Below are 24,585 nucleotides of genomic sequence, written 5' to 3' on the forward strand. Positions count from 1 at the left end.
ACCCCCCACCCCTTGCTCATGCTGTTACACTTGTTTATCTAGCTAGTACAGACAGACATGTTCCCAAACTGCATATAAAGCCCAAGACTAACTATAGGTGTAATGTGACTATTTCCTTCTGTCTAAAGAAACCAGACACCACCACTACTACAACTTCTGTGAATCTGCAGACAAGGTAGCTCGGTCATAGAACCTGTAATGGCCTGATCCAGCATGGGCTGTTTTGTTTTTTTTGTCTTTTTTCTGTAGGGAAGAAGTTCAGGAGAACTGTGTTCGTTGGAAGAAGAAGTTTACCTTTGTCTGTAAAATGAGTGCCAACCCTGCTACTGGGCTCTTGGACCCCTGCATCTGCCGTGTGTCTGTCCGCAAGGTGAGCATCTTTTCCTCCCTGTCCAGTGATTCTGCTTGGCTTCTGTCCTAGAAATGTAATTGTACCAATAAGACCTCATGACTATTTCCAAGTGGGGCATGCCAAAGAGCAAAGCTACTTGTGAGTGAAGTTGCTGGTTTGGTTTACAGTTCTGTGTCGAGCAAAGCTTTGCCTTTTGGAAGTTTTGTTCCCTCGGCTTAGATTGAGCACATTTTCACCCCATCTTATAGAGAGTACTGTACTTAAGACTCCAGTCCCACCTGAGTTTCCACCACAGCCTGTAAGCTTCATGCCTGCCTACCAATCCTTTACGTAGAGGGCCACAAACTCTCATTCTTTGTAGCACAATTCTCAAGTAAAATGCATTCCCGTATGGGTTGCTATGCCAGAGGGAGGATGTAGGAAATGCACATAATAAAACGAGGTATCTTTGAGTTAGATAACGGAAAACACATAAGCAACGTTGGTCCTAAATGCTTGCCGCTTAACTGATAACTTGAATAGCCCTGGGCAACTGTACTTCATTTTTTCTGGAAAAGCTAACAAGCCTATCTAAGTGCCCAGTGAAGCAGCAAATTACTGCAAGCAGTGGATGAATGCTTAGTACTGAGTGTTACTTCCATTGGACTGAAAGGTACCTTCAATGTGCAGGATGTTGGCCAATGGGTGATCCTGGATGTGAGTAATTATGCTGATAAAGAAAAATGGCTTTGCTCCCAGTCCAGCAGTAAAACTGATGCATCCTTTCTCTTACATCTATTTTTTTTTCCTTTCTCATTACAGGAATTGAAGGGAGGGAAAACCTATTCCAAGGTAAGAGGAATGTGAGGGGGAAAGCAAGAACTGTTCTTTGTTCCCATTGTAATCATATTAAACAAAGCCTATGGGTCTTCAAAGCACTTCACGTATATCCTCGGAAATCCTTACAATTGCTCTGTAAGGTAGGCCTGTATTATCAACATCATGCAAATGGGGGAAGATTGAAGTGCAGAGAAGATAGCTAATAACAATGTGAAACTTCCTTATTATATGGAGTCAGACCATTGGTAGCGCTAGCCTAGTATTTACACACAGTGGTGTGTAATTTATAAACCGTGGCCAGACACATGCCTCTGGAAGCCCCCAAACAGGACATTCTCTGAAGTAGGATTGAACCAGGGACCCTCTGTGTATAAAGCATGGGTTTTCACACTGAGCTATGCCACTTCCTCTCTTGCCTAAGAGCTCACTAGATGACCTTAGGTGAGGCAAGGCTTAAATCAATGGTTTCCTGGCTCATGGCCAACAAGGTACCCCTGCTTGTGACTGCTAATCCAAGGAAGAAATGCCTCTGCCAACAGAGATGTGCTAATGGAGTGGAGTCATTCTGGTACGTGAGGGATGGGCAGTTCTTGCATTACGCAGAGATCGTGTTTCCCGCAGTGAAGGCAAACCGTGTGAATGGCAGACACACATGTATGTACACACACTGGGAAGCCCTGATGAATTTTGGGTCTGTGTTGCATGCGCACTCTGTGTTTAGGAATGCACATCTACTGCTTGCATTTTGCTGCAGGAAGCACCGTTGTAGAAAAACTGGTGCCCTTCTGTTTGAGCTACAATTCCTATAAGCCCCAGCCAGGATGGCCAGTGGTCATGGATTATAGGAGTACCAGTCCAAAACATCTAGAGGGCATCAAGTTGTCTGCCACTGCTGTAGCAAAACAGCATGGTGTGAACTCAGATTCCTTAAGTTGGAGAGGGAGTATTGCTCTTGGTAACTTTTTGTTCATTCCACCACACCTTGTTCCCAAATACTTCTTTGAGCTAGGTAGAAAAGGCTAAGCAAGGATCTAGGCATTTAATCAAACAACATGAGATTTCCCTTGAGAGGGGCACATGGAATTGCAGACCCACTTTGGGGAAGGAATAACCTAAAGTGCCTCCCTTCCTCTGAAAGCGTGTTTAGAGTTCTTCACTGCCCAGGTATGGCTACTGGTTTGAGAACGAGCCGTGGCTCAGTAGTAGAACATCCACTTTGGATGCAAAAGTCCTGGGTTCAATCCCTGGAATCCCTAGGTGGGGCTGGGAAAAACTCCTGACTGAAACCCTGGAGAGCTGCTGCCAGTCATTGTCTCACAGGCAATACTGAGTTAGATGGATTAATAGTATAAGGTAGTTGCTTATGGTCTTGGTGGAACTGGTTTCTTTAAGAAAAAAGATCATGGTACTTCTAAATATGGCAACTACCCCCCACTCCCCAACAAGAAATTGGAACCAAGTAGTTTAGGGAAATGGGGCCGCGGTGGCTTAGTGGTTAAGACACTGAACTGCAGACCGGAAGGTCGGCAGGACAGCAGTTGGAGACCCGAGTGCCGCGTGACGGAGTGAGCTCCCGTCTTCAGTCCCAGCTCCTGCCAACCTAGCAGTTCGAAAGCAAGAAATTGCAAGTAGATATATAGGTACCGCTTTGGTGGGAAAGGTAACAGCGTTCCATGCACCTTGGTGTTCAGTAATGCCAGCCACATGACCACGGAAGCGTCTTCAGACAGCGCTGGCTCTTCGGCTTAGAAATGGAGATGAGCACCACACCCAAGAGTCGGACATGACTGGTTGGGGACACCTTTATTTTTTACTTTACTTTTTAGTTTAGGGAAATCCTGAGCTACGTGTGGGCTTCCTCTCTACCTTGTGACTATCGTAAAAGAGATTTCTCCTTTTCAGGTAATAGGTCTATTTTATTTCCTTTCTTCTCTTTCCCTCACCCACCCAAGTCAGCAACAAGCTTGGATTGACGAGTTAGCTGTGTCAAATCACATTGTCCTGGATCATGCAAAGAACTGTATGAAGCTGCCCTGTACCAAAACAGACCAGTGGTCCATCTCGTCCAGGTATCGGGCAGTGCTCATTCCCAGTCCTGCTAGCTGAGTTCTATTCATGCTGGAGATGCTAGAAAATGAATTGGGGACTTTCTGTGCACAAAGCCACTGAGCTATCGCTTACCCTGTCCCACCCCTCCCCTCCCACTGAAATATTCTGTAGTATTGAGATGCATCCTAAAGGAGTGTTTCTGGCTCTGTGAAAGACTGGTCAATTTTAGACAGTGAAGGGGAGCTGTGATGACACTCGTTTCGGTTTTTAGACTTTATGTTACTTCTCTGATCCCGCTGTTGGACAGAAATCCAGTTCCAACGTCATTTGGGACTTAAAAGTATTTCTAGGGGCAAGAGACAGCTCTGTTCCCAATTGATGATGCATGAAGTTTAATAACTAGCTGGAACTAACTGGAGTCTTTTCCTGGCAGTATTGGGGGTGGGGGAGAAGAAGGGGAACAGAGACAAGTCCATGGACTCTGAAGACTTACTGTTCAATGTGAGATGCTGGTGGCCATTTGTAAAGGAGATGTGGCTCCTACCATCTATAGCAAGATGGCAACCAATATTGGTTTGGAACAGGGGGGTTAAACCTCAGGCCCGTGGGCCAATTCTGGCCTGCTTCGGATCCCAGTCCAGCCCTGGTGGGTTTCTGAAATGGCCATGCCCCTTTCCCCTAACTGCTGGTCATTTCCTGACTTCTGTACATTTTTTCCTGCTCAAAAAGAATTTATTTACTTGCTTCCTTCCTTCCATACAATATTTATATACCGCTCCACATCAGAAGATTTCAGTAAAAGAATAAAACAGCAGGTTAAAAGAGTTAAAACATTTTTAAAGAATGCCTCTCCTAAGGCTCAGTTACAGGCAAAAAGAGCTTTAAGCTAAAATATGCTGATATTTCTGGTATTCTGACCCTGCCCCAAGAGTGTCTCTGAAATTCAGTTTGGCCCTTTGTCTGAAAGAAGTTCAACACCCCTGGTCTGGAAAATGCACTGAGTGGAAGGCTGCTATGCCCCAGCCCCACACTGAGCAGCACCTAAATTACTTTGTGTTGTAGAGTTGGCTAGCACCCCCCACACACACCCTTTTGCAGTCACTGCACCTGCTGTTCCTGAGAACCCACCACCACTCCTTTCCTTGCTGCCATTGTTCTTATTAAAATACTGTGCCTTTTTATAGGCAGAGTATTTACTACCTACAAAGAATGCATCTAGTAAATGGCATGCACTGCACTTGTAGTATTCTGCAAACTCTGCTGTTTTTAAACATTTAAATCATGGAAGTTTAGCTTCACTACGTTCAGGTTGCTGGGCTGGATGAACCACCCATCTGACTCAGTTGTCATTACAAAGCTCTTTTGAGAGCTGACTAATGCTTTTGTCTCTCTCAAGGTAAGAGGCATACAGGAGGGAGAAAGCCACAGTCTTTGCTTGTGCTGCTCCTGTTTTTGTGGGTAATTGAGGCCTCTGATGGTCTCTTCTATAATTCAACCTACAGTTTTTAAGAATAAATAGAAGGGAGAGGCATGCAACACCTGAACATGGAGGAACCCCCACCCATTTCAGGTTTAGCTTTCACTAAGGTGGTCAGTTTGTGTCTGGGTATCCCACTTCAGTCTTTTAGGAGAAGGTCTCACAGGATGGAATCCATCCATACACACGCGCACACAGGCAAATCAAATATCCCTCCGCATAGAAAACTGGCACGCTGGGAGAAAATTAAGCTAGAACCCTTCTCCCTGACATTTCAGCGTTGTTGTTTTTTTAGAAGCACTAAATCATGCTTCATATAGTTCAGGTCGTCTCCTCAGTGAAAACAAGGCCTCGATCCGTAATGTTAATCATAATTTGTGTGGAAATACTAAACTAGAGAGATCCTTAGCTGAAGTTGAGAGGGGGCAATATGAGGTGATGGAAGAGCTGTGCCGAGAGCTGTGCCTACAGCTGTGCACCTGATGGTGTTCCCGTTTGTCTTTCCCATGCCAAGTGCAAGAGACAGATGGAGTCATCTGTCAGCCCTGTCTGTTTCCTGCTGTCACACTCATGGCTATGCTTCCTGCCATGCAACTTCCTATACCTAAAGGAGCCTCTACCTTTTCTCTTTGATGCCTCCCTCTCTTCCAAATCCTCCCTCACTGCCTTTCCTGAACCACTCCTTACCTGTATCCCCATTGTCACCTGTGCTATCCTATACATTGAGCTCTGATCTCCCTTCCCACCCTTTCTCATCCGTCCTTGTTCTTCTGGCATAGATTGTAAAGCCTCTGAGTTAAGCTTCTATGTTCTGTTCTGGGAAACAGGATGCTGGTCTACATGGTCTAATTTGGCAGGGCTCTTTCTACTTGTATTCTGTGCTGCTATCACCAAATAGTCATTATTCTTCAGAAGATGACAGTAAAAAGGGCAGTGAGCTCACTCAAGTTAGTGTCCCCTCTAAATTATTGGATTTCCCCCCTTTCCATAACTGCTCAATAGCTCCAGAAGCTACAAATGGGTGCCTTTGCAGTCCCCATTTGCGGTCCCCATACCCCAGTGCTTCTCCCACTGCAGAGTGGAGAGGAATGTCAGTCTTAAGAGTTTTCCTTCTTGCTCTCTTTCCATGAGATACTTCCCCTTTTAGTGCCTGTACTGCTCAGAAGCCCGGTTTCCACAACTCTCTGTACTAAGTGCTAGCATTCCTTTTGGGAGAGGAACCCATGGATGGAACCAAACCTACTGGATGTGCTGATGGAATGGAAACTCCCAGTCTCTCAGGCAGATGGTGGTGCTGGGCTGGATGTTGGGAGTGAAAATGAAGGAAACTGCACTGAAAGGTTATATCTGAACATCCTTTTGTTAAAAGGATTGACCTTCCTCTTGCAATGCTCAGTCACCTCCTTGCTCTCAGGAATCCATTTCCTGGAAAAACTCAGATCTCAGCATGTTGCCAAAGTATAGATGACGCTTGGACTTGAAGCCTGCAGTATCTTTGGATGAACCTGCCTTGTACAAACAAGGGTCCGGTGTTTCTCTGCCATGCACAAAGGCATTAGCAGAGTAGAGAGGCCAATCCCTTGACAAAGAGAAGGCTTTTCTTGTTTGTATTTCAGCCTAGAAAGCAGTCATGGGCATGGATAAGTGGCTTTTAAAAATGGGCAGGGGGAAAAAAATGTTGGAAAAGTAGGCCACCTCTCTGAATCAAAAACCTGAGGGAACCCTCCCACTCCTTCAGGGTTCCAAGCTGTTGACTAATACAAGGAGGGTGGGGTGAGTTAGCCAACAGGGAAATACCACCTATGACAAAAGCAGGTGACTTTAAATAGCAAGAGTGAGCCGTGGGCATGTGGTGAAGATCAAGAGGAAAGGAAATACTCAAGAGGCAAAAAATATAATTAGGCAAGGCTTGGAACATCATCTGTTTGAGGGTTGGTGATGGAGGTGGGGGTTGTTGGTGGTTTGTTTGCATTTGCAGGAGTTCACCTGACATCCCCATTTGCCTAAGTAGCATTGTATAAGAGAGCCCGTACATTTCAGTCACGGGGTAAGTTCTGTGACTTCTAAAAAGTCTGCTTCCAGGATCGCAGAAGCTGCACAGGAATTCCACACGGGCATGTTGTCTTTATCAAGTGAATGGTGGCACCTGGTTGACCACTGAGACTTCAAAAAGTAGCTCAGGAATGTCTGAAGTGCCTGTGCTGTGCTCATAACTAGGGGTCTTCTCTTCTATGTAAGGGCAGTGAGGTTTCACAGATGCCTATTTAAATCTGACCCGTTTTCTCAAGCCTTTAACAGCAACTCATAGTCATCCGTTCTTAGCTGCTGTCTAGCTTTTTTGTTTTGTTTTCTAGACTTATTCAGTGTGTCTTCCTGTTGGCATTTTATGCTGTGTTTAAGACTTGTTTTAAGCCACTTTGATGACACACATGGTGGAAAGATGGGATATAAATCTTTTAAATAAAATGGATATAATTAACATAATAAGACAGTAGAATAACAGAAGAGAAAATGTGTGGCATTCTTTAAGAACACCAATGTTGTACCACTGTTTTTAAGGCTAATTCAATGCAGGTCTGCTACCATCGCTCCCTCTTTAAGAGGACATGGGTATTTTTGTTTTCCCCAAACTTCCTAAGATGAGAGATTTCAGGGAGAAAATGGGCAGGAGTCAGTATGGTGTAATGGTGCTTCTACACTACATGCTTCTGTATCAATTTAATGTCTGTTTCACTGTTACTGCTTCCCCTGGGATTGGTGAAGGGGCTAAGAATTTTCTGTCATAGAGCCTTAGCTCCAGCTCCCAGAACTGGCCTAGGGGTTCTCTGACTGGTTTAACTGTTACGTCTCTAATGCCCTAAGACTGCAAACAGTGAGTTGGGGAAGTCCTCAGTTCGAATGTCACCCCTCCAGAAACTCTCCAGAGGAGTGTAAACAAACCACCTTCTCTGCTTCCATACCCCCCCACACCAGCTAGAGACCTGCTCTTATTTATTTTTTATTTTTAAAAAAAAATCTATAAAACACCTTATTTATATTTCCTTAAAATATCCCAAAGCAATAGGTAGGATTGTTGTAAGATTTAGTAAAATAACATGTGAAGTGCTTTGAACACCCCAGAAAAACACCAAATAAAGGCTTCTTACTAGGTTATATGGATGGAGGAACTGCACGATCCTACAGCAGATACAGGAGTATTCAAGGGTTTAATTTGCTTCTGGATTTAACACAGTGCTGTATGCTTGCACCCAAAACAAAGTTGCCCCTGCCGCTTTTAGTAGTGGTAGCTCCTCCAGCTGTGTTTATTATGATGCATATCCAAAAACAGAGCATTGTGACTACGTGACTGTATAATGCTTGTGGTAATGAAGTTTGGAGGGCCAGCTGTGTTAAGAGACTTTGACTAATGATGTAACTTTGGTAAAGAAAAGCCTGCATGAAGAACTCTTCTTTAGGGTTCCAACCCCTTATAAACAAGTCCAAGTGTGTGCTTTGAAACTGATTTTGTCCCATGATGACCTGGAATGGTTCATTGGAAATGTGCTGGTTATAGACTACCTAAAGTTGAGCTGTACAGCATGACCTGGCCTGCTTTTCTTCAAGAGTTAGTAGGGAAGAGAACATAGAAATGGAGCAGCTACCTTAGCTGTATGTACTTCTTTTTCTGTTTCTTTTGCCACTGTCATTCCTGTTGGTGGTGTCCTTTTTTTCATTCCTTCCAGTCATACCTTCAGTTCTTCTGGCATCTAGAGGGAAAATAGGCTTTAATACCTGAAAACATAATTCCTGAAAGCTTCCTTTGCTCTCTTAAGTAGATCAATGTGTGAGGAAGTCCTAAAATGAGGCCTGTAGCCCATCTCATCCACGTGGGTCAAGTTCCTGGACTTCCCCTTGACTTCCCCTAAGGGAGTTTTTAACTCGTTCCCCAGATTTTCTTCAAAACGAGCCTGAAACGCACTTTCCCCACATTCTCTCAATCTTGTTTCTTAGGAACTGCATGCTGATTTCATCTAAGGCAATATCCTTTCATCTCTTGGTGTGCATGCTGCAATGCATTCTGGGGTGGCACAGTACAAAGAGTGCCTTATTATGTTTGTGTGCGCGCATAGGAGTGTGTTTTTCCACATCATTGACCTAGTGTCTTCTGTGTCCTTGGTTATGCAATAGCCCTGGGTGGGTTAACGCTGTCCTTGCCAGAATGACAGTTCTGTTTCCTTTGCCCTGTATGTAAATGTTTCAGGAATTACTTGGGGTTAGGAATGTGACATGTTCCATGCTAGGATGTAGATACTGCCAAGTTATGTGGCCTGCTCCATTTGGTGCTCTTCCTTTTATTTTTCCTTCACTGTGTGGTGCAAAGTACTGAGCTATTTTTTAAAAAAACAAATGTTGACTTCACAGCTAGGTTTTGCTGATCTGAATCTGGCAGAATTTGCTGGCTCTGGGTTCACGGTCCGATGCTGCTTGCTGGAGGGATACGACACCAAGAATACCCGGCAAGATAATTCCATCCTGAAGGTAAATGCGGAGGATTCCCATTGGCTGGTGCTGTGCCTGCATTTCACCCTGGAAGTATATATTTGAAGAACTCTTTCTTTCCCCCTCCCTGTTCCTTCCAGTTGTGATGTCTTGGGCACCTGAGTGTTCAAAAAAGAGGCTTGTTCCAACTCTAGAAAAAACATTTCCCATTTAGGATGTGTGGAAATTCAGTGGAGACCCATATGCTCAGCAAAAAATAGTAGTGCAAGCCATGTATTGCCATGTTGCCATTGCTTTTGGGGGCAACTTTTGATTTCTTTGGGCCTGGCTCAGATGTAATGGGAAACCATGTGTTCCTGGCTATGAGAAAAAGTTGCAGCGCCTGCAGAGCTCATTCACTCCCCCTCTCCTCTCCTCTTTTATACCTGTAGAGGAGATCAGAAGCTTCCACTTCTGGTTTTAAACCAGCCATAGTTCCCAATGATGTCCAAACTCTGGGAACTGTGGTTTGTTTTAGATCTGTTGTTAATGAGAACATACAAGGGTCAAACCATGGTTTCAGATCCTGGTTTGTTTTCAAACCATAATGTTAAACAAACCACAGTTCTCTGAGTTTGGATGTCACCAGAAACTGTGGCTGGCTTAAAATGGAAAGAAACTCCTTTTGATGATGAAAAGGGGGAGCAGAGAGCATATAAGCCTAAGTCTCGCCATGGCTCCTTCTAGAAGGGAAACAATGGCTTTCTGTTACATCTGTTTTCTAAAAGGTGATACTATGGCTCAGTTTGGTCTTCCTTCAGGATGGCCTTAATCCAGAAAACACTGCATCCTTTAATTCGGTTTGTGACCAAGTTGTTCTCACAAGTCTGACAACTAAATGCTCCAGTGCCTAATTATTTGGGCCATGAGAATTCCACTAATATCTGATTCAATAATGAGTGTTGGATTCTTGGATCCAGTTTCCCCACATAATCCATTAGATGAAAGGGAGGCTTTTTGGTTTGTGTCCGTTGGCTGGAGAGGATACCATTTCTGAGCATGTGCCGAGATCATTTTCTCTCCGCTTAGTAGCTACAGCAAACTGCCAGGTGAACCCCAGTATCTCTTGTTTTATGTTTAAGTACTGCAAGGATTTGTCTTAGATTCTCTCCAGGGGTGTGCCAGCTTGTGAAACTTGCACACAATTGGAAGTGTAGGAAGTAATGTTAGGTGTTGTGGTCCGCCTCATTCCGAAATCACACCTTTGGCTGTGGAGATTAGTTCCCTGCACAACCCGAAATTTCCCCATGGCTGCCTTGCAGATGGTGTGGAAATGGAGTGGGTTGTGCATGGGTGCCATGTGGCTTGAGGGCCATGAAACCAAAGAAGGGGACAGGGGTGGGGGGCTCTGTTCAGCAGCTGACTAGTAAAGCCGAATGACACAAAGCAGAAGACATCTTGAATGGGGAGAATTGATTCTTCGTTAGTCACTAGCAAAGCACCCAGGACAGATGGATACATGCGGAAGGGGCACATATTGCACCCCCCTGAGGGACCCTTGCCAGTGAAGGCTGGGCCCCATGGACTCTCACTGCAGCAGTATTCCCAAGGAAGGCCTTTACATTTCCCCTAAAGCTATGGATGGCTGCTATTTCTTTATATGAGAAACAGTAAAAGTGTATGCTTGTGAGGGGACACCACTGTGATGGAGGCTATATCTGCTGCTGTTGATTCAAGCCTAGTTCTGTCGTCCCAGCTCCATCCTGCAACACTCTTTCTTAGCGTTGGTGAATACAGATGATGATGATTCACATACCCAGTGGTAAATTACCACTTTGTGCATCATAGTAAACCAGTCCCTTACATTGTTCTTCAAAAGGGTGAGAGGCATCTGACCAAGGTCTTGTGCTTGATCAGAAATCCAGAGAAACAGCAAGAGAGGGGTAAGATTTCTCCTCACGACTTGGCAGGACTGTACAGATGACCAGCTTACCAAACGAGTACATGCACATGCTTGGAAAAACTTTTTAAATCAATGGTAGACTGCATTCCCCCATTACACTATGGCCAAAATAAATATTGGAGTGGGGTGAAATGTTGGGAACTGCTTTTTGTAGGTATAGACAGTACCCTTTTCAATCTTCCACAGGTAACAATCGGCATGTCCCTGCTCTCTGGAGACCCTTGCTTCAAAACGTGAGTAGTTCTTAAATGAGCTGTTAAGCTAAGAACAGATGATGGGGAACCATGCGCAAAGCCCAAGGACATCACACCACTGCCTGCTTGCTCTCTAGGCAGAGGGTGTGGTTGGGGTGTAATGCTATGTTACCACATAGCTGGAGGCTACAACCAGCCGCTTCTCCACGGGGTTACAGATAGCAACGGCTAGTGAAATGGCTTGGTGGTGGCCACTGCTGTGCAGCGATGACGATGGGGAATGAGAAATCCCTCCCTTACCCTGGTAGCTGTTGAAGCAGCAGTGGAGGTGGGGGTGTCTTGCTCGGTACTGTACAAGTATATGGTTGCTGACTGGCTGTGCTCGCCCCCCCAGATACACACGGGTGGGCTGCTGATGTCAGAGAAGATTGCTACCCTGTCGGCAACCACGCACTTGCACAGTACCGAGCGAGGTGCTCCTGCTGCCACCGCGATCTCGATGTTTACCAGTAAGGGAGTGCTTTCCCATTGTTTCCTCCCCTCTGCTGCCACCCCACCCATCCCCCGTGTTTCCCCATGGCAATGACTCGCAGTTTCCACCAGAGATCAACTTCGCCTGCCATCTCTGGTTACAGGCATCATGTAATAACCCTTTTGAAGGCGCAATCCTATGCGTGTTTAGACAGAAAAAAGGCCTACAACTCCCAGCATGCCCCATGGCTGGCTGAGGCACGCCGAGAGTTGGAGGCCTCTTTTCTGTCTAAATGTGCATAGGATTGCGCCCAAAGTATCTATGTCAGGATTCAGCTACACATTCACTGTTGGCTATTTCTCCTTTGTTAGGTCAATTTAGGGAAGGAGGGGAACAATTGCAAATATATCTCAAGACTGTCAAATCAGTTCAGTTTTCACTGTAGGATGTCAAGGGGCCCATTGTGCAAGGTAGAGCTGTTTTTGCCACGCTAGCAACTTCACCGTATGTGCTAATCTCTGCTTATGGGTGCTTAAGCAGCTACTATAGAATTTTTCAAGGACTTCGTGAAACGTTTCATAGGAAAGGCCTTTTTCCTGTGGTGTTATTTACAGGGCCCGTGACTTGTAAATTCTCTCCTTTATTGCACTGGAGTAAAACAAAATGATCAGTGCAGATTTTCCCCACTCTACCGGCCACTGTTCCTTAATAGTACTATTTTTTGTTAAGGAGTGTGCGTGTGTGTTGGCTTTTTGCAGACCTCCATCCACAGCCAAAACGATCGCCATCCCAGGCCAGGACTCTACCCTCCAGCTCACCTGTAAAGGTGAGGGGACGACCAGCAGCAGCACCACCAGCAGTAGCACATCTGCCACTATTGGCTCGGTCCGTCAGAACAAGCCCAGGCCCACCATTCTCAGCTCGGGTACGGGAAATATGCATCGTGTAAAGTACTCAGGCCAAACCCCTGCCACGTTCTGCATTAACTCCGGGCTTGCGGTTCTTGTGTTTTAGTGCTGCAGCTCTTTCCCACACTCGCCACACTCCCACTGTCCTGCTCAAGCTTCTTTGCTGTCGATCTCCATTTTCCATTCGCCCCCACTTGTTGTTGTTGTCTCCTTGCCTTGCACCACCCTGTTGTCTAGGCTGGAACAGCTCCCCTATCCGTTAATTTGGCTGCTTCCCTCTCTCCCTCCTTTAGTGCCGTTCTTTTCCTTTTAACAAAGCCTTCTGTGAGCTATGCTGTCCTCTTCTTGCTGCGCCACTGCATTGTGGTTCTCCCCTGCTCCTCTCCTTGCTGGCAATCCCGCTATTCTTTATCCCAGAACTCTACACAAATTCACCCAGCACACATCCTCAATATAAAAAGCTGACTATATCTGGAGTTAGAAAACCAGGCCAAAAGCCCATTTTAAGACTTTTCCCATCTGTCTTCAGATTCTTCTTTCGGTCTCTCTTCTCCCTTTCCACTTGTACAACTGACAGTGGGCATCATGTGCTAATAGTCTATAGTGCTACCATGTGCTTGTTAAATTGCATGGGAAGAGGACGAAGGATGGTAGGCATTGAAGGGGAGCAAAAGCAAGGAGGAACCAAACCCTTTCCTTGGAATGCATCATCCTAACCCTGTTCTTGATAAATGCCTGCAGTGGTGGTTTTTTGTTTTTACTAATGGAATCCTCTGCAAAAAGAGTGTACACTTCACCCAGTAATTAAGAGTGCCCCTAGTTCAGGAGTTGGCTGCCCTCTTAGTGGATCAGGGGGAGATAGGCCAAGGGAATCTCTCATACAGTCCTAGCAGAAAATTGCCTGGCAGTTCCAGGGCTGTGGCTGCTACTGCAGGGATAATATTGACATTCGATGGCGTGGCTTCCTCAGTCCAAGCCAGTTGAAGCAAGAGATTCCACAGAGCCTCCCAACAGGAAAAGACCGAACTATGTAGCTGCGGATTGCCAGCAATCTTTCTGACTGTCATTTTCTTATCAGGGGTACCAGAGGAACCAGATCAGAACCTGTCCAGTCCAGAGGAAGTATTTCATTCAGGGCACTCACGAAATTCGAGTTACGCCAGCCAGCAATCCAAAATCTCAGGTAATTAATTGCTTATCGCATAGCTTGCCAAGGAAACCCAAAGTGTGCTATATTGCTGTGCCTCAGTGAGCATCACTCTGTGTAAACCTGTTCTTGCCATGCTGTCTGGAATGTTGCATTAGCAAATTCTTCATCAAGAGCCAGGCAAGATGCTAAAGAGCAAAGTAAGACTGCTTGGAGAAGCGGCAGAGCTATGTGCTGCTTTCTGACATCTATGGGACTCCAGGTTTGTAATTTCCCTTTTTAAACTGAATTAGAGGACCAAACTAGACAGTTCATTCAGTGCATGCACTTCAGTGCATGTGTTTTTTAAATTTCAATAGCTGCAGGGACTTCCAGTTGGGCCTGTGGGTTTAACTAACACACATACACACACCCCTCTCTTCCTTCTGATATTTGGCCCAGGAGGGACACTGCCATTGACGCTAAACTCAGCTTTTTGCCTTCCGTTTTGGTTTTCCCTTTGTCTATTTTAGATTGCATGCTTGGAGCAAGAATTGTGTTGTTTAATCCAATAAAGCCCTACCTATATGTGGCGGGAATGGCATAGCCATACTCCTGCCTGTTGGTTGTGACGTGGGGAGGTGGACCAGTCATAGCAATTAGCACATCTGTTCACAGGCTACAGCACTGAGCACTCGCGGTCCTCCAGCATGTCTGACCTGACCCACCGCCGGAACACCTCCACCAGCAGCAGTGCCTCAGGAGGGCTCAGCATGACAGTGGAGTGCCCGGAGGGCGAGCGAGAGCACAAGCTGGAGAAGCCACCTCGGCCGCCAAGACCAAACCTTCTGTTGGACAGATCATCCAGGTGGGTGCTGGTTTGTTCAGCCTTCCCTAGCCTGGTGTCTATTGGATGCGTTGGACTGGTGGCTGGGAGTGATAGGAGTTGTAGTCCAGCTCATCTGGAGGGCACCAGGTTGGGTAAGGCTCGGATTAGTTGCTGTAATGGGAGATCAGTCTCTGTGTCCTGGGAGACGGGAGTGTCTCTATGAAGCAGCCTTAAACTGAGTAAGACTGTTGGTCCATCTAGGCCAGTACTGTCTACTCTGACTAGCAGCAAAGCCCTGCTGTGCTATGCCGAGACCCTTCAACTAAAGATGCAGGAGTGTGAATTTAGGAATTTCTTCATGCAAAGTGCGTGCTCTGCCACTAATTTAGAGCCTCTCCCTGTAATCTTTGCACATATTGACCATGTGTGCACATACCAATAACCCAGAATGTCTTGCTTATTATAAGCGCCCTATGAACAGCAGTACGCTCATGCACGCAGCCTCTTGGCTACTGCTTTGCTTCTCCCACTTGTAGGCAAACAAAACCAGGCAAGGATAGCCTAGTATGATGTCCAAACCTAGGATTATGGTTTATTGTGGCCAAACAATAGTTTATTGCAATAAATATGGTTTATTGTGCCCAGAAGTCATAAGCCAGCTTTAAACTAGGGTTTGTTGTTGGCTTACAAATCCTAGCTTGTCTGTGTGCAATAAACCATAATTCCAAGTTTGGATGTCGCACCATTTCTGCCTGGCTTTGCCTGCCCGTTTGTGCGAGTGGGAGCAACATAGTGAGAATTAATGGGATTCATGCGCTATTGTTATGTGTGAACATGCCCATGGCCGTATGATGAGTCAGACCCCTGGTACATCTAGCCCAGGACTGTTGACTGCAGGGGTGGGGAACCTGTGGCCCTACAGATGATGCTGGACTTCAGCTCCCTTCAGTCCCAGCCAGCCTGGCCAATGGTAAGGTCTGATAAGAGTGGTACTCCAACAAGTTGGAGAGCCAGAGTCTAGGACTTTTCCAGCCCTGCTGCTGGAGATGCCGAGCACTGAACCTCGGATCGTGTGCACGCGAAGCGTGCGCTGTGCCGCTGAACTGTGTCCCTGCTGTTCCGTTTCGCAACTGGCTTTGAAGTTGAGAGGCAGACCAGTGAATTTTTTAAAACTGCGTCATGCACAACCCTCATGTGCATCACAAGTAAAAACTGTAACGGAAGATTTTCTGTAACCAACAGAAAATACGTTAAATTTCTGGGGTTAGTGGAAATGAGAAAGATGGAGCCCAAAAATGGGGGTGAGAATTCTGCGATAGAAAAGCAACACCTGTTTTCCCCACCCACCCCCTGCAGTCAGAAATGGAAGTGTTCAGCACCGGTGCATTTCCGCCCCCACTTTTCAAATTTTTTTTCCATCAGGAGGAAAAAGGATTCTGTGGAAAGCCACCCCACATGGGTGGATGACACCCGGATCGATGCCGACGACATAGTAGAGAAAATCATGCAGAGTCAGGACTTCACAGACGTCAGCAACACTGAAGGTCAATATCTAGCGTTTCCCAAATGGAGCTCAACTCTTGTCCTCCGAGATCTTCGTGTTCTCTCAACTTAAGGCCTGGTTCGCACTTTGCCTCCTGAACACACAGAATGTATTTTATTGTTAACCTATTCTTCCTGCTTTTCAGACAAATATTGTCTCCAAAGCAGCTCCCATCAATTAAATAAAAAAGAGAGAGGTGGGCTGTGCCCTCAGGTTCACAAAAGACAAGACACAAGGGAAGGGGGAGTGGAGGGAAAAGATGGAGGAGAGAGATCAGTTTGACAAGGCCAGAAACACAGTGGCAAGTTGTAAACAGGCATGTATAACCTGGCTGAGGCCAGGCTGACCTTCTCTTGTTTGGACAGAGGGCATGCCGCTGACCCGGTAGCCCTTGTTCCAGTGTCAGAGGCCAGAGTGTTTCCCTTTTGCTTCCCCATCCTAGAGCAATCTGCAGTCTGAGCAGAGTGTTCTCTCTGGCAAGGAAGGGGGAAGTCAGCTCACTGCAGCTGCTCTTTTTCTGGCTGATGGATGGGGTCAGGCTGGGCTTCCCCATGATGTTCTTCCTGCGAAGCAGGGTGTGTAACCTCCCAGCGGCCCTTAGACCTCCAGCTGATGGATAAGGCCAGGGTGTACTTCCCTTCAACCCTCCAGTCCCAGAGCAGTGGCGTAAAGTATTCCTGTGTTTTGTGTGTGTGTGAGTCCTCTTTGGGACTGCTTTGTGCAGTGGGAAGCAACGCATACATTCAAATGACAATAACAGTAACAAGATAAAGTCAAGGATTTGGCATGATCTTCCTGGCAGTAGCATAAGGAGACCATAGTTCCCCTTCCACCGCTGGTTGGTGTGATAGCTGCCCCTGCAGCTGCTCCTCAGCATGGGAACCCTGCGCTGCTCGGGTAGGGAGTTGACAAGCGTACTCCTCCCGGAGAGCCTTGTCTCTCATCCGCTTGGCTCCTAGGCACTGTGATAGTACCGTCGTCTCAATGTGAGATGTGTCCTAATGGGAAGCTGTGTCCCCTTGGGGCGTGGGGAGTAATTTGGAAGGCAGTGAAACCCCGAGCTGTAGCAGATTGTCCGGGGTGGGGGTGGGGGGATGAAGGCATTTCCTTGGGCGTGTGGCATGTTCCATGTTGCGCGTAACTCCTGTGAATCCCAATCCAACTTCCTGTCCTGGTTTATGCCTAAGCAGGACCAAGAATCCCACTTCCTTTTTCCCCGTTCTTCACGCCACATCTTTTGCCGTTTCGCTTGGAGCACCTAACCTAGTACGAACAGCACTTCCTCAAACACACTGCCACCGAGAGCACCTGATGCTGAAGGTGGTGTAATTTTGTGTGCAGTACAGCATATATGAGGCCTCCTGGGGTGTTGCGGCTTCGTATTTCATTCTTCCCTGTCCTGTGTTTTTCTTTACAGATAGTAACCTGAGGCTGTTTGTGAGCAGAGATGGCACAACTACGCTGAGCGGAATTCAGCTTGCAAACAGGTGGAGTCCCTGAGCAGGCGCCTTTTCAAAGGCTAGGGTTAGGGCTTGGTTCATAGGAGGTGCTTGAGCCAGTATTTTGTGTGTGTCCTGCTAATCCAGAACTTCAGAAGTTCTTGGCAAGCGCACACGGGCAGCAGGCAGTGCCTGGGAAATACTGGAGAAAGAGGAGGTCTTGGGAGGTACTGCCCTGACAGGATTGAAGGGCCAGGGGGCGGGGGGTTTGCGAGGGGCAGACCTGTCACTGGTCAAGTGAAACGTTGGCGCTCTTCTTGTTCACTCTGGGTCCACGTGCTCTGTGGATAAAGCTGCCTTATACCAAGTTAGACCATTGATCCTTCTAGCTCGGTATTGTCTATTGTCTAGTGACTGGTAGCAGCTCTCCAGGGTCTCAGGGAGGGCTCTTTCCCAGCCCTACCTGAAAATGCCAAGGCTGGACCTGGGACTTTCTGCATGCAGAACTTGTACTCTGCCACTGAGCTACAGCCCCGGCTCCTTGTCCTTTGGATTCTGCTGCTTCATATTCTGCTGTGAATACGAAAGCATATGCGTCGTTCTGAAAGCACAAACCCATGGGCCGCGTATGCTGACTCACTCAAGAACAAGTCACAGTCACTTTCATTGGCTACTCCTGCTGCACCTGTCGCTATGTTAGGCGTCATATGTAAGTTAGAAGATATAGTCCGACGTGCCGACGTCACAGTCTAATAAAGCATGCCATGCAAGGGAACTAAATAAGAAGAGACCTTTGAGATTTGCCTGTGTGGGAAACCATCTCTTGATAGCACAGCAGTGCCCTGCCAGTAACACAGTAAAGCTCGGTGTATTAAAGCAATGTCTGTCTCTCTCTTTCTCCACCTACCCACCCAAATAAGCTTTCTGATGTTTGATTTCAGGCCAGGTTAGTTAACTTTCAATATCTTCATTAGACAAGTTCTTAATTTCGTCATTCAACTTGAGGCGCTTTGGAGTGGGGTCTGCACCCCTGCTCTCACACACGAAATAACAGTGTTCTCCCTTCCTTTCTCACACAGAGTCTCATCTGGAGTTTACGAGCCAGTGGTAATCGAAACCCATTAAATGTGAACAGCACAGGGTAGACCTGCTGGAAACGGTCCCCTGCCTCATCCACAGTCACGATGGATGCCATTCCCCCCTCCCTCCTTTTCTTTTTAACCCTTTCTTCACGCAACATCCCAGGCTGGACTTTCCCAGCCCCCTTCCTCCCCCCGGTCATCCTGTGATGTGTGTGCGCTCCAGACCTGCTCTGAGAAGAAGACACTCCAGGACATGCACTTTTGCTCAAATCTGGGGGAACATGAAGCAGATATCTGGAAACATCCCATAATCTTCCTGCCAGTCTCAAGTGTTGCTTTGAAGCCTCTTCATCACCAATGGGAGGAGGAGGATTCCGCACCCCACTTCATTCCGTGCTCCGCGCCTCATTTGTGGGATCCCTTTGATCCTGTCTCAGCCATTGGGTTATACCACTGTGAACGCTTCCCCTCCCCACCAAAGACTGCAGTTGTGGGGGGGAGGGGGAGAAGAACCATCATGAATGGAATGCAGAGGCAGCTGTGTGGGTGTGCTATCGAACCTGGGTGTTTTGTCAACAGGCTTCCCCCTTGCCGATGGCAAGGGAGCTTAGCTGTGAGGCCTACGACTACGTACCCTAAATTTTATTTTAAAGCCCAAAGCCCCAAAGATCGTCCATTCATAGGAAATGGCTTGCATTTGGTTGGTGGTTGTTGTTTTCTTTCCAGAAGTGTGTTTCAGGAGTCACTAAGAAATGGAAGTTAATGGGCTTAAAAACAGGCAAACAAAGAGATTATGAATGCTGTTGGTGTCCCCAGTGGCAGCCTTGCAGAAATTCCCCTTCTACTGCAGGGCATGGAAGGGGTGACTTCCTTTGGTTTCCAGTTCAGGGACCACTTTAAGGATTCCAGACGTGGCTGAGAAGACGCCAGCGACAAGCTTGTTTCAGAAGCAGCATCTGCGTGCGGGGTGTTTTCTTTGTTGCTGCAACTACCAGCTACTGTTCCTAGGTTGGTAGAGGTGGTTACAACAGTGAAGCTTCCAAGCCCAGTTACGTACCGCCTACTCATTTGAGGCCAGTAGAGAAACACTCAACATGCCCCGATAGTGCTGCCTTCAGGCCCAGAAAAATAAGTTGGGATTACGATACTCTTTTTCCATTCTGGGCGGGAGTGTTTTCACACTCTCCCAAATCTGGGGCGTGAGTGATTCTCCACCCCCACCCTGATTCTGGTTGGGCCTTGATTTGGAACGGGGTGCTGCTGCTGTAATAAGTGCAGCCTCCTTTGCTCTGCCAAATCCATTGTGAAGAAGCTTTGTCTAATATGTGCCTAAATCTGTCCACATACCTGTTGCTCCATTTTAGCACGCCTTTCCCCAGCCAGGTGCCAGCCAGATGTGTTGGACTACATCCCCCATCAGCCCCAGCCAGCTTGCTGTGTGGGGATAGTGGGAGTTGTAGTGCAACATATTTGGAGGAAGGCTGGTTTAGTATATGGATTCTAATCCGCTCCTTGCTGGGCCAAGCTAAGCCTGGTGTACTCATTTGATAAAGGCTTAACACCTCATCCTAGTGTGCCAGGCTTTTTGATGTATGTGGGGATTGTTTCTCTGTGAAATTGATGCTCTCCCCTCCCTGCAGCATTCAGATGCGGCAAAATAATAAAGTTCATGTGTGTGCAAAAGGAGGAAACTCTGAACTAACCTTTCCTACCCTGTGCCATTATGATGTTCTCCTGGCAGCTAGATCTATAGGCACAGATCTAAGGGGCTTTCCTGTTGCAGGTGGGGCTCTCTGGTCCCTTGTGTACAGTTTCTGCCTTTAAGCCCTCTTCCTCATAATGCCTCTTTTCCCCTCACTTTCCTCGCTGTCGTTCTGTGGAAAGCACACTTGCCAGTTTATGCACATGGGATACGCCACTGGCCACATTTGCAAGAACGTGGCCAAGGCTGTTACATCTTGTTAACACAGTGCTGGGCACCTTGTAGCCCGCCGGAGGTTTTGCCCTACAGCTCCCATCATCCCTAGCCAGTATAGCCAATGGTGAGGGATCATGGGAGTTGTGAGCTAAAACATCTGGAGTTGCCCATCCCTTTGTTAATGCATGTGCACGTAGCACCTGTGTATGTTTACACGCATGCACGCTTTTTCACATGCAGCAAGGTAGAAGGAATGGGGGGACAGGGGTGTCTCTCGTTTTTTCTTCCCCAGGGTTAATTATGCCCAAGTGATGATTGGCTGTGTTTGTAACAGCAGTGCACATGAATAGACTACCACAGAAGGAATTCAGGAGAATGACTGGGAATTGGGAGGGAAGGGTTACCAGCGTTACTGTAGTGCAAGGCTGGGCAGCTTGTGGCCCTCCAGATGTTTTGGCCTACAGGTTGCCCATCACTGCTGTAGTGGCTGCCTCCTGCCTAGGTAAAACTGTGTTGTCTGAGTCGCAGAACTGCAAGGACAGACTCTCAGAAGCAGGCTAGCTTTGCTGTGATTTGAGAGTTCAGTAGTCCCGAGGAAAGGAAGAGGCACCAGAAATGTGCCTTTGCTCCACTTACGGCCAGGCCTGTCTCCTGGTAGGAAGCTGCTGAGATGTTTCTTTGGAATAAATACTCTTTTTAGCATAGCCTTCTGTTTCCAGGCCTTGAGAAAAGGGAAGACTTTTTCCCCTTCTGTGGCCAAAGGATTGCAAAACCTGTGGAGGACCATGGAGCCTGTGTAAAGAGAGTGGCTTCCAGCCTTGCCCCTCATTGTATTTCCGTAGTAAGGAAGAGCTAGGGAAAGGCTATTGTGTGAACAGTGACTTTCTGGGGCTTATCTTTCAGCGGCTGTCAGCTTGCTAGCTGCTAAAATCCTTGGGGCTAAAATGTGTTGCCACAATGAAAGCAGACCTCTCGTGTACGGAGCCTTCGTTAATACAAGGCCCATATGTGCGTTGCTAGTAAGGATCAAGTGAATTGGAAGAATCCTAGATTTTTCCCGGTGTTCATCCTCAGAGTACATCTGTGGCTCTTCTAAGCACAGTCCATTTGTTGAATAGGTCTGTGGTGGTAAAGCTGGAAACATTTTTTAGCCAACAATTCTGCTGCTGCTTAAAATGTTGGCCGCTTAGCAAGCACTATCTCTCTTGACCCGATTGGTGTCTTTGTTCCTAGTTGACTTGGAGATACTGTCTGGGGAACTGTGTGCTTTTTTTCTTTTTAATTGAAATTCTCAGACCACTGGTTCTGTCTGGAGACTTTTCCTCTTTTTTCTTTTTTCTTTTTTTGATCTTGAAGTGTATTGAATTTTGTTGATCAATCCAGCAGGCTGGAGTTTTGCAGCTTTTTAAAAAATTCATTTTTCATCGTTATCTCTTTGGGGGGGGGGAATTATTATTCCTAGCATGGGAGGGGGGAGCAGGGGCCCGAGGAAGTTTATCCTTAATAGTCATATTATTCCCAAATCTGGATGCTTTTCAGGATTTTTGCCAATGACCCCTATCAGATGTATAGCCCTTGGTTGTGCAAAATGTTTTGTAGGAGCAAAGACGCTCGATAAAAGAGGGAAGGAGAGCTGGTCTCTTTTCCCTCCCATGCCCAGTGCCAGATGGGAACAGATTGGGCTCAACTGTTCTGTAAGAAACTTTTTATGTTTTGGTACCTTTGAAAACCTGTTCTGAAGAATGCAAAGAGTCTCCAGCATAATGTCCTTGTCTTAGGGATAGGTGAGGCAACACTTCCCTAAGGCACTATACATTGAACTTGAATGAATCATGGTAACCTCCCACTGCATGGATAAAAGGAGACTGGCTCAGCAGTGTCATGGAAGACCAGTACATGGAAGCATGAATGGGGTTGGAGACCTGAATTTCTCGATTTGTCTGGCACCAGGGTGGGATGGGGGCAGTGGGTACTATGGCAAAAATAGAGAGGCTCTGGATTCACCTGCCTACCCCAAGCTTCTTCAGAGAACTGATTTCCCTGTTTTTTTTAAAGCCATGATTATTTTCTTTTAAGAATGGTTCAAACTTGGAGAAATTGATTCAGATCTTGAATGGCTTGCTCTTATTATATTCTGTGTACTCCCCACCCCACCCCCTTTGAAAGAAAAATCTCTGGGTGCGCAGCTGGGCTGTGCACACCTTGTGAACCTCTGGGAGGCTCCCCCCCCCGGCCCCTCGCCAGGTACGCATCGCATTAGAATACCCAAGTTAAGTCTGCCCCTCCTGGAGAGGGGACGCAAGAGGAGAGCAGACCTCTGCCTCTCTTGATCTCAGGAGCTGCTAAATAAATCCACTTGTTCCTGCTTCCCTCCTTGAGCTAGCTAAGGAAATATCTGCCACTTTTTCTGAGCCCTGTAGACAGGGCTGGTCTCTTTGGGCTGCGCCCACAAACTCTGTGCCTGGTAGCAAGTGTTTGTAGCATCTGTGGTCCTCCACGTCCAAAGGGACCTTATTCTGCATCTGGCTATCTCCTTTGCTAACCTTTCCTTTTCCCTGCCCAGCTAGCAAGGGGGTCTTCCTCTCCCCCCCCACCCCGAGAAGTAAAAGGAACTTGGAACTTAAAGAGGATAGTCTCTTATTCTTTACCTTGCTTCAAGAAATAATGTTTGCTAGTTTTGCTTTTTAAGCCCATATTTTTGAGGGGGTTAGAAAAAAAAGAGATGGCGTTTATTTTCTTGGAAAGTTATTGAAGCTCAGATGAGATGTGCGCTCAATTTATATTCAGATAATTCTATAGTGAGAGAGAGCGCGTAGATATTTTTGGAAAGGGAAAATGGGACTATGCAAACTTCAAAATGGCTTGAAGAGATGGTTTTAACACTTTCTAAACTTTGAAATCGTAAAAGCAGATTAAAATCTAAAGACGCTGTTGATGTTAAAAGCAAGTATAGAAGAGATGTTAGTTTTGCTGCTCTGTTTTCAAGGATTCTTTGAAAAGTTTGTGGGGCTGGAGGAGGATGAGTCATGTGTGATATCTCCCCCCCACCACCACCACCATGGTTTTTAACTTGCTCCTCTAGTGTTTCGGTTTTCTAACGGAATGCTGTGCTGTCTTTGACTCAACCGATTGTGTTTGTACTCTCTGTTATCTGGTTCCTAATGTAGAGAAGCCACAAATATAAAGAGGAAATCACTATAATGTCAAATGTCATTACAGTTTTGGGGGAAATAAAGGTGTTTTTGTTTTGGTACATCACATCTGATCTGTCTTGGCTGGTTTTTTTCCCCCATTGTGTTACCTCTTTGTGCTCAGCCCGTTACTGTTTGTGGAAGCCAAAGCCTCTAGATACAGCACTGTTGACTTCTCAAGGGAGCAATCCTGTGGCCGCTAGACAGCGGATAGACGGCCATAGGATATCTTGTTTTCCAGGAACTGACCTCCGAGCATGCGCTCTGAGGATGGTTCCCGGAGAATCGGCCTCCTCCCACTTCCGCACTGCCTCGGAGGCAGCGCAGAACAGCCCCGTCCTCCGTGCTCGCAATAGGAGCACGGAGTGGCTGAAACGGGGCGTGCCTGGGAGGCATCCCAGGGCAGGGAGGGCGGAAATGCCTGTACGACACATCCAGTATGTCGTACAGCATCCTTCTTCCCTGCTCAGCCCTCCCGCAGCTAGATAGCTGCAGTTGGCTGTCTAGCTGAAAATGCAGGGCAGGAGGAGTGCGGAGGGAACGATCCCCTCCATGCTTCTCCTGCCCTGCATTGGATAGGCAGTCACCTCTGAGTTCGGAGGCCTATCTGGATGGGATTGCATCCTAAAAATATAAGAGCCCTGCTGGATGAGATCCAAGGCTCACTGTCTCCCCAATAATGGCCAACCAGATGCCTCTAGGAAACCCATGAGCAGGACAGGAAGATGATGGAACTGGTATTCCGTGGCAGACTACATTGGAACA

At 46.9% G+C, this 24,585-nt stretch overlaps 1 protein-coding gene across 2 annotated transcripts in view; it reads left to right on the forward strand.

Annotated features, from left to right (window-relative positions):
- The window catches only part of EEIG1 (estrogen-induced osteoclastogenesis regulator 1), a 59,600-nt gene extending 35,713 nt beyond the window's left edge, over window positions 1–23,887 (forward strand). For both annotated transcript variants that reach the window (XM_084820984.1, XM_084820985.1), the window contains 10 exons: window positions 250–370; window positions 1,154–1,183; window positions 9,099–9,215; window positions 11,305–11,351; window positions 12,543–12,709; window positions 13,771–13,875; window positions 14,497–14,686; window positions 16,070–16,191; window positions 17,608–17,677; window positions 18,709–23,887. In XM_084820984.1, the coding sequence (XP_084677110.1) occupies window positions 250–370; window positions 1,154–1,183; window positions 9,099–9,215; window positions 11,305–11,351; window positions 12,543–12,709; window positions 13,771–13,875; window positions 14,497–14,686; window positions 16,070–16,191; window positions 17,608–17,677; window positions 18,709–18,754 (1,015 nt within the window). In that variant the 3' untranslated portion in view covers window positions 18,755–23,887. The remainder of the gene's footprint in view (window positions 1–249; window positions 371–1,153; window positions 1,184–9,098; window positions 9,216–11,304; window positions 11,352–12,542; window positions 12,710–13,770; window positions 13,876–14,496; window positions 14,687–16,069; window positions 16,192–17,607; window positions 17,678–18,708) is intronic.
- Window positions 23,888–24,585: the final 698 nt, after the last annotated feature.

This window comes from Heloderma suspectum, chromosome 14 (assembly GCF_057233095.1).
Source record: "Heloderma suspectum isolate Gila_16-S chromosome 14, 16-S_ref, whole genome shotgun sequence".
NCBI classification, from domain to species: Eukaryota; Metazoa; Chordata; class Lepidosauria; order Squamata; family Helodermatidae; genus Heloderma; species Heloderma suspectum.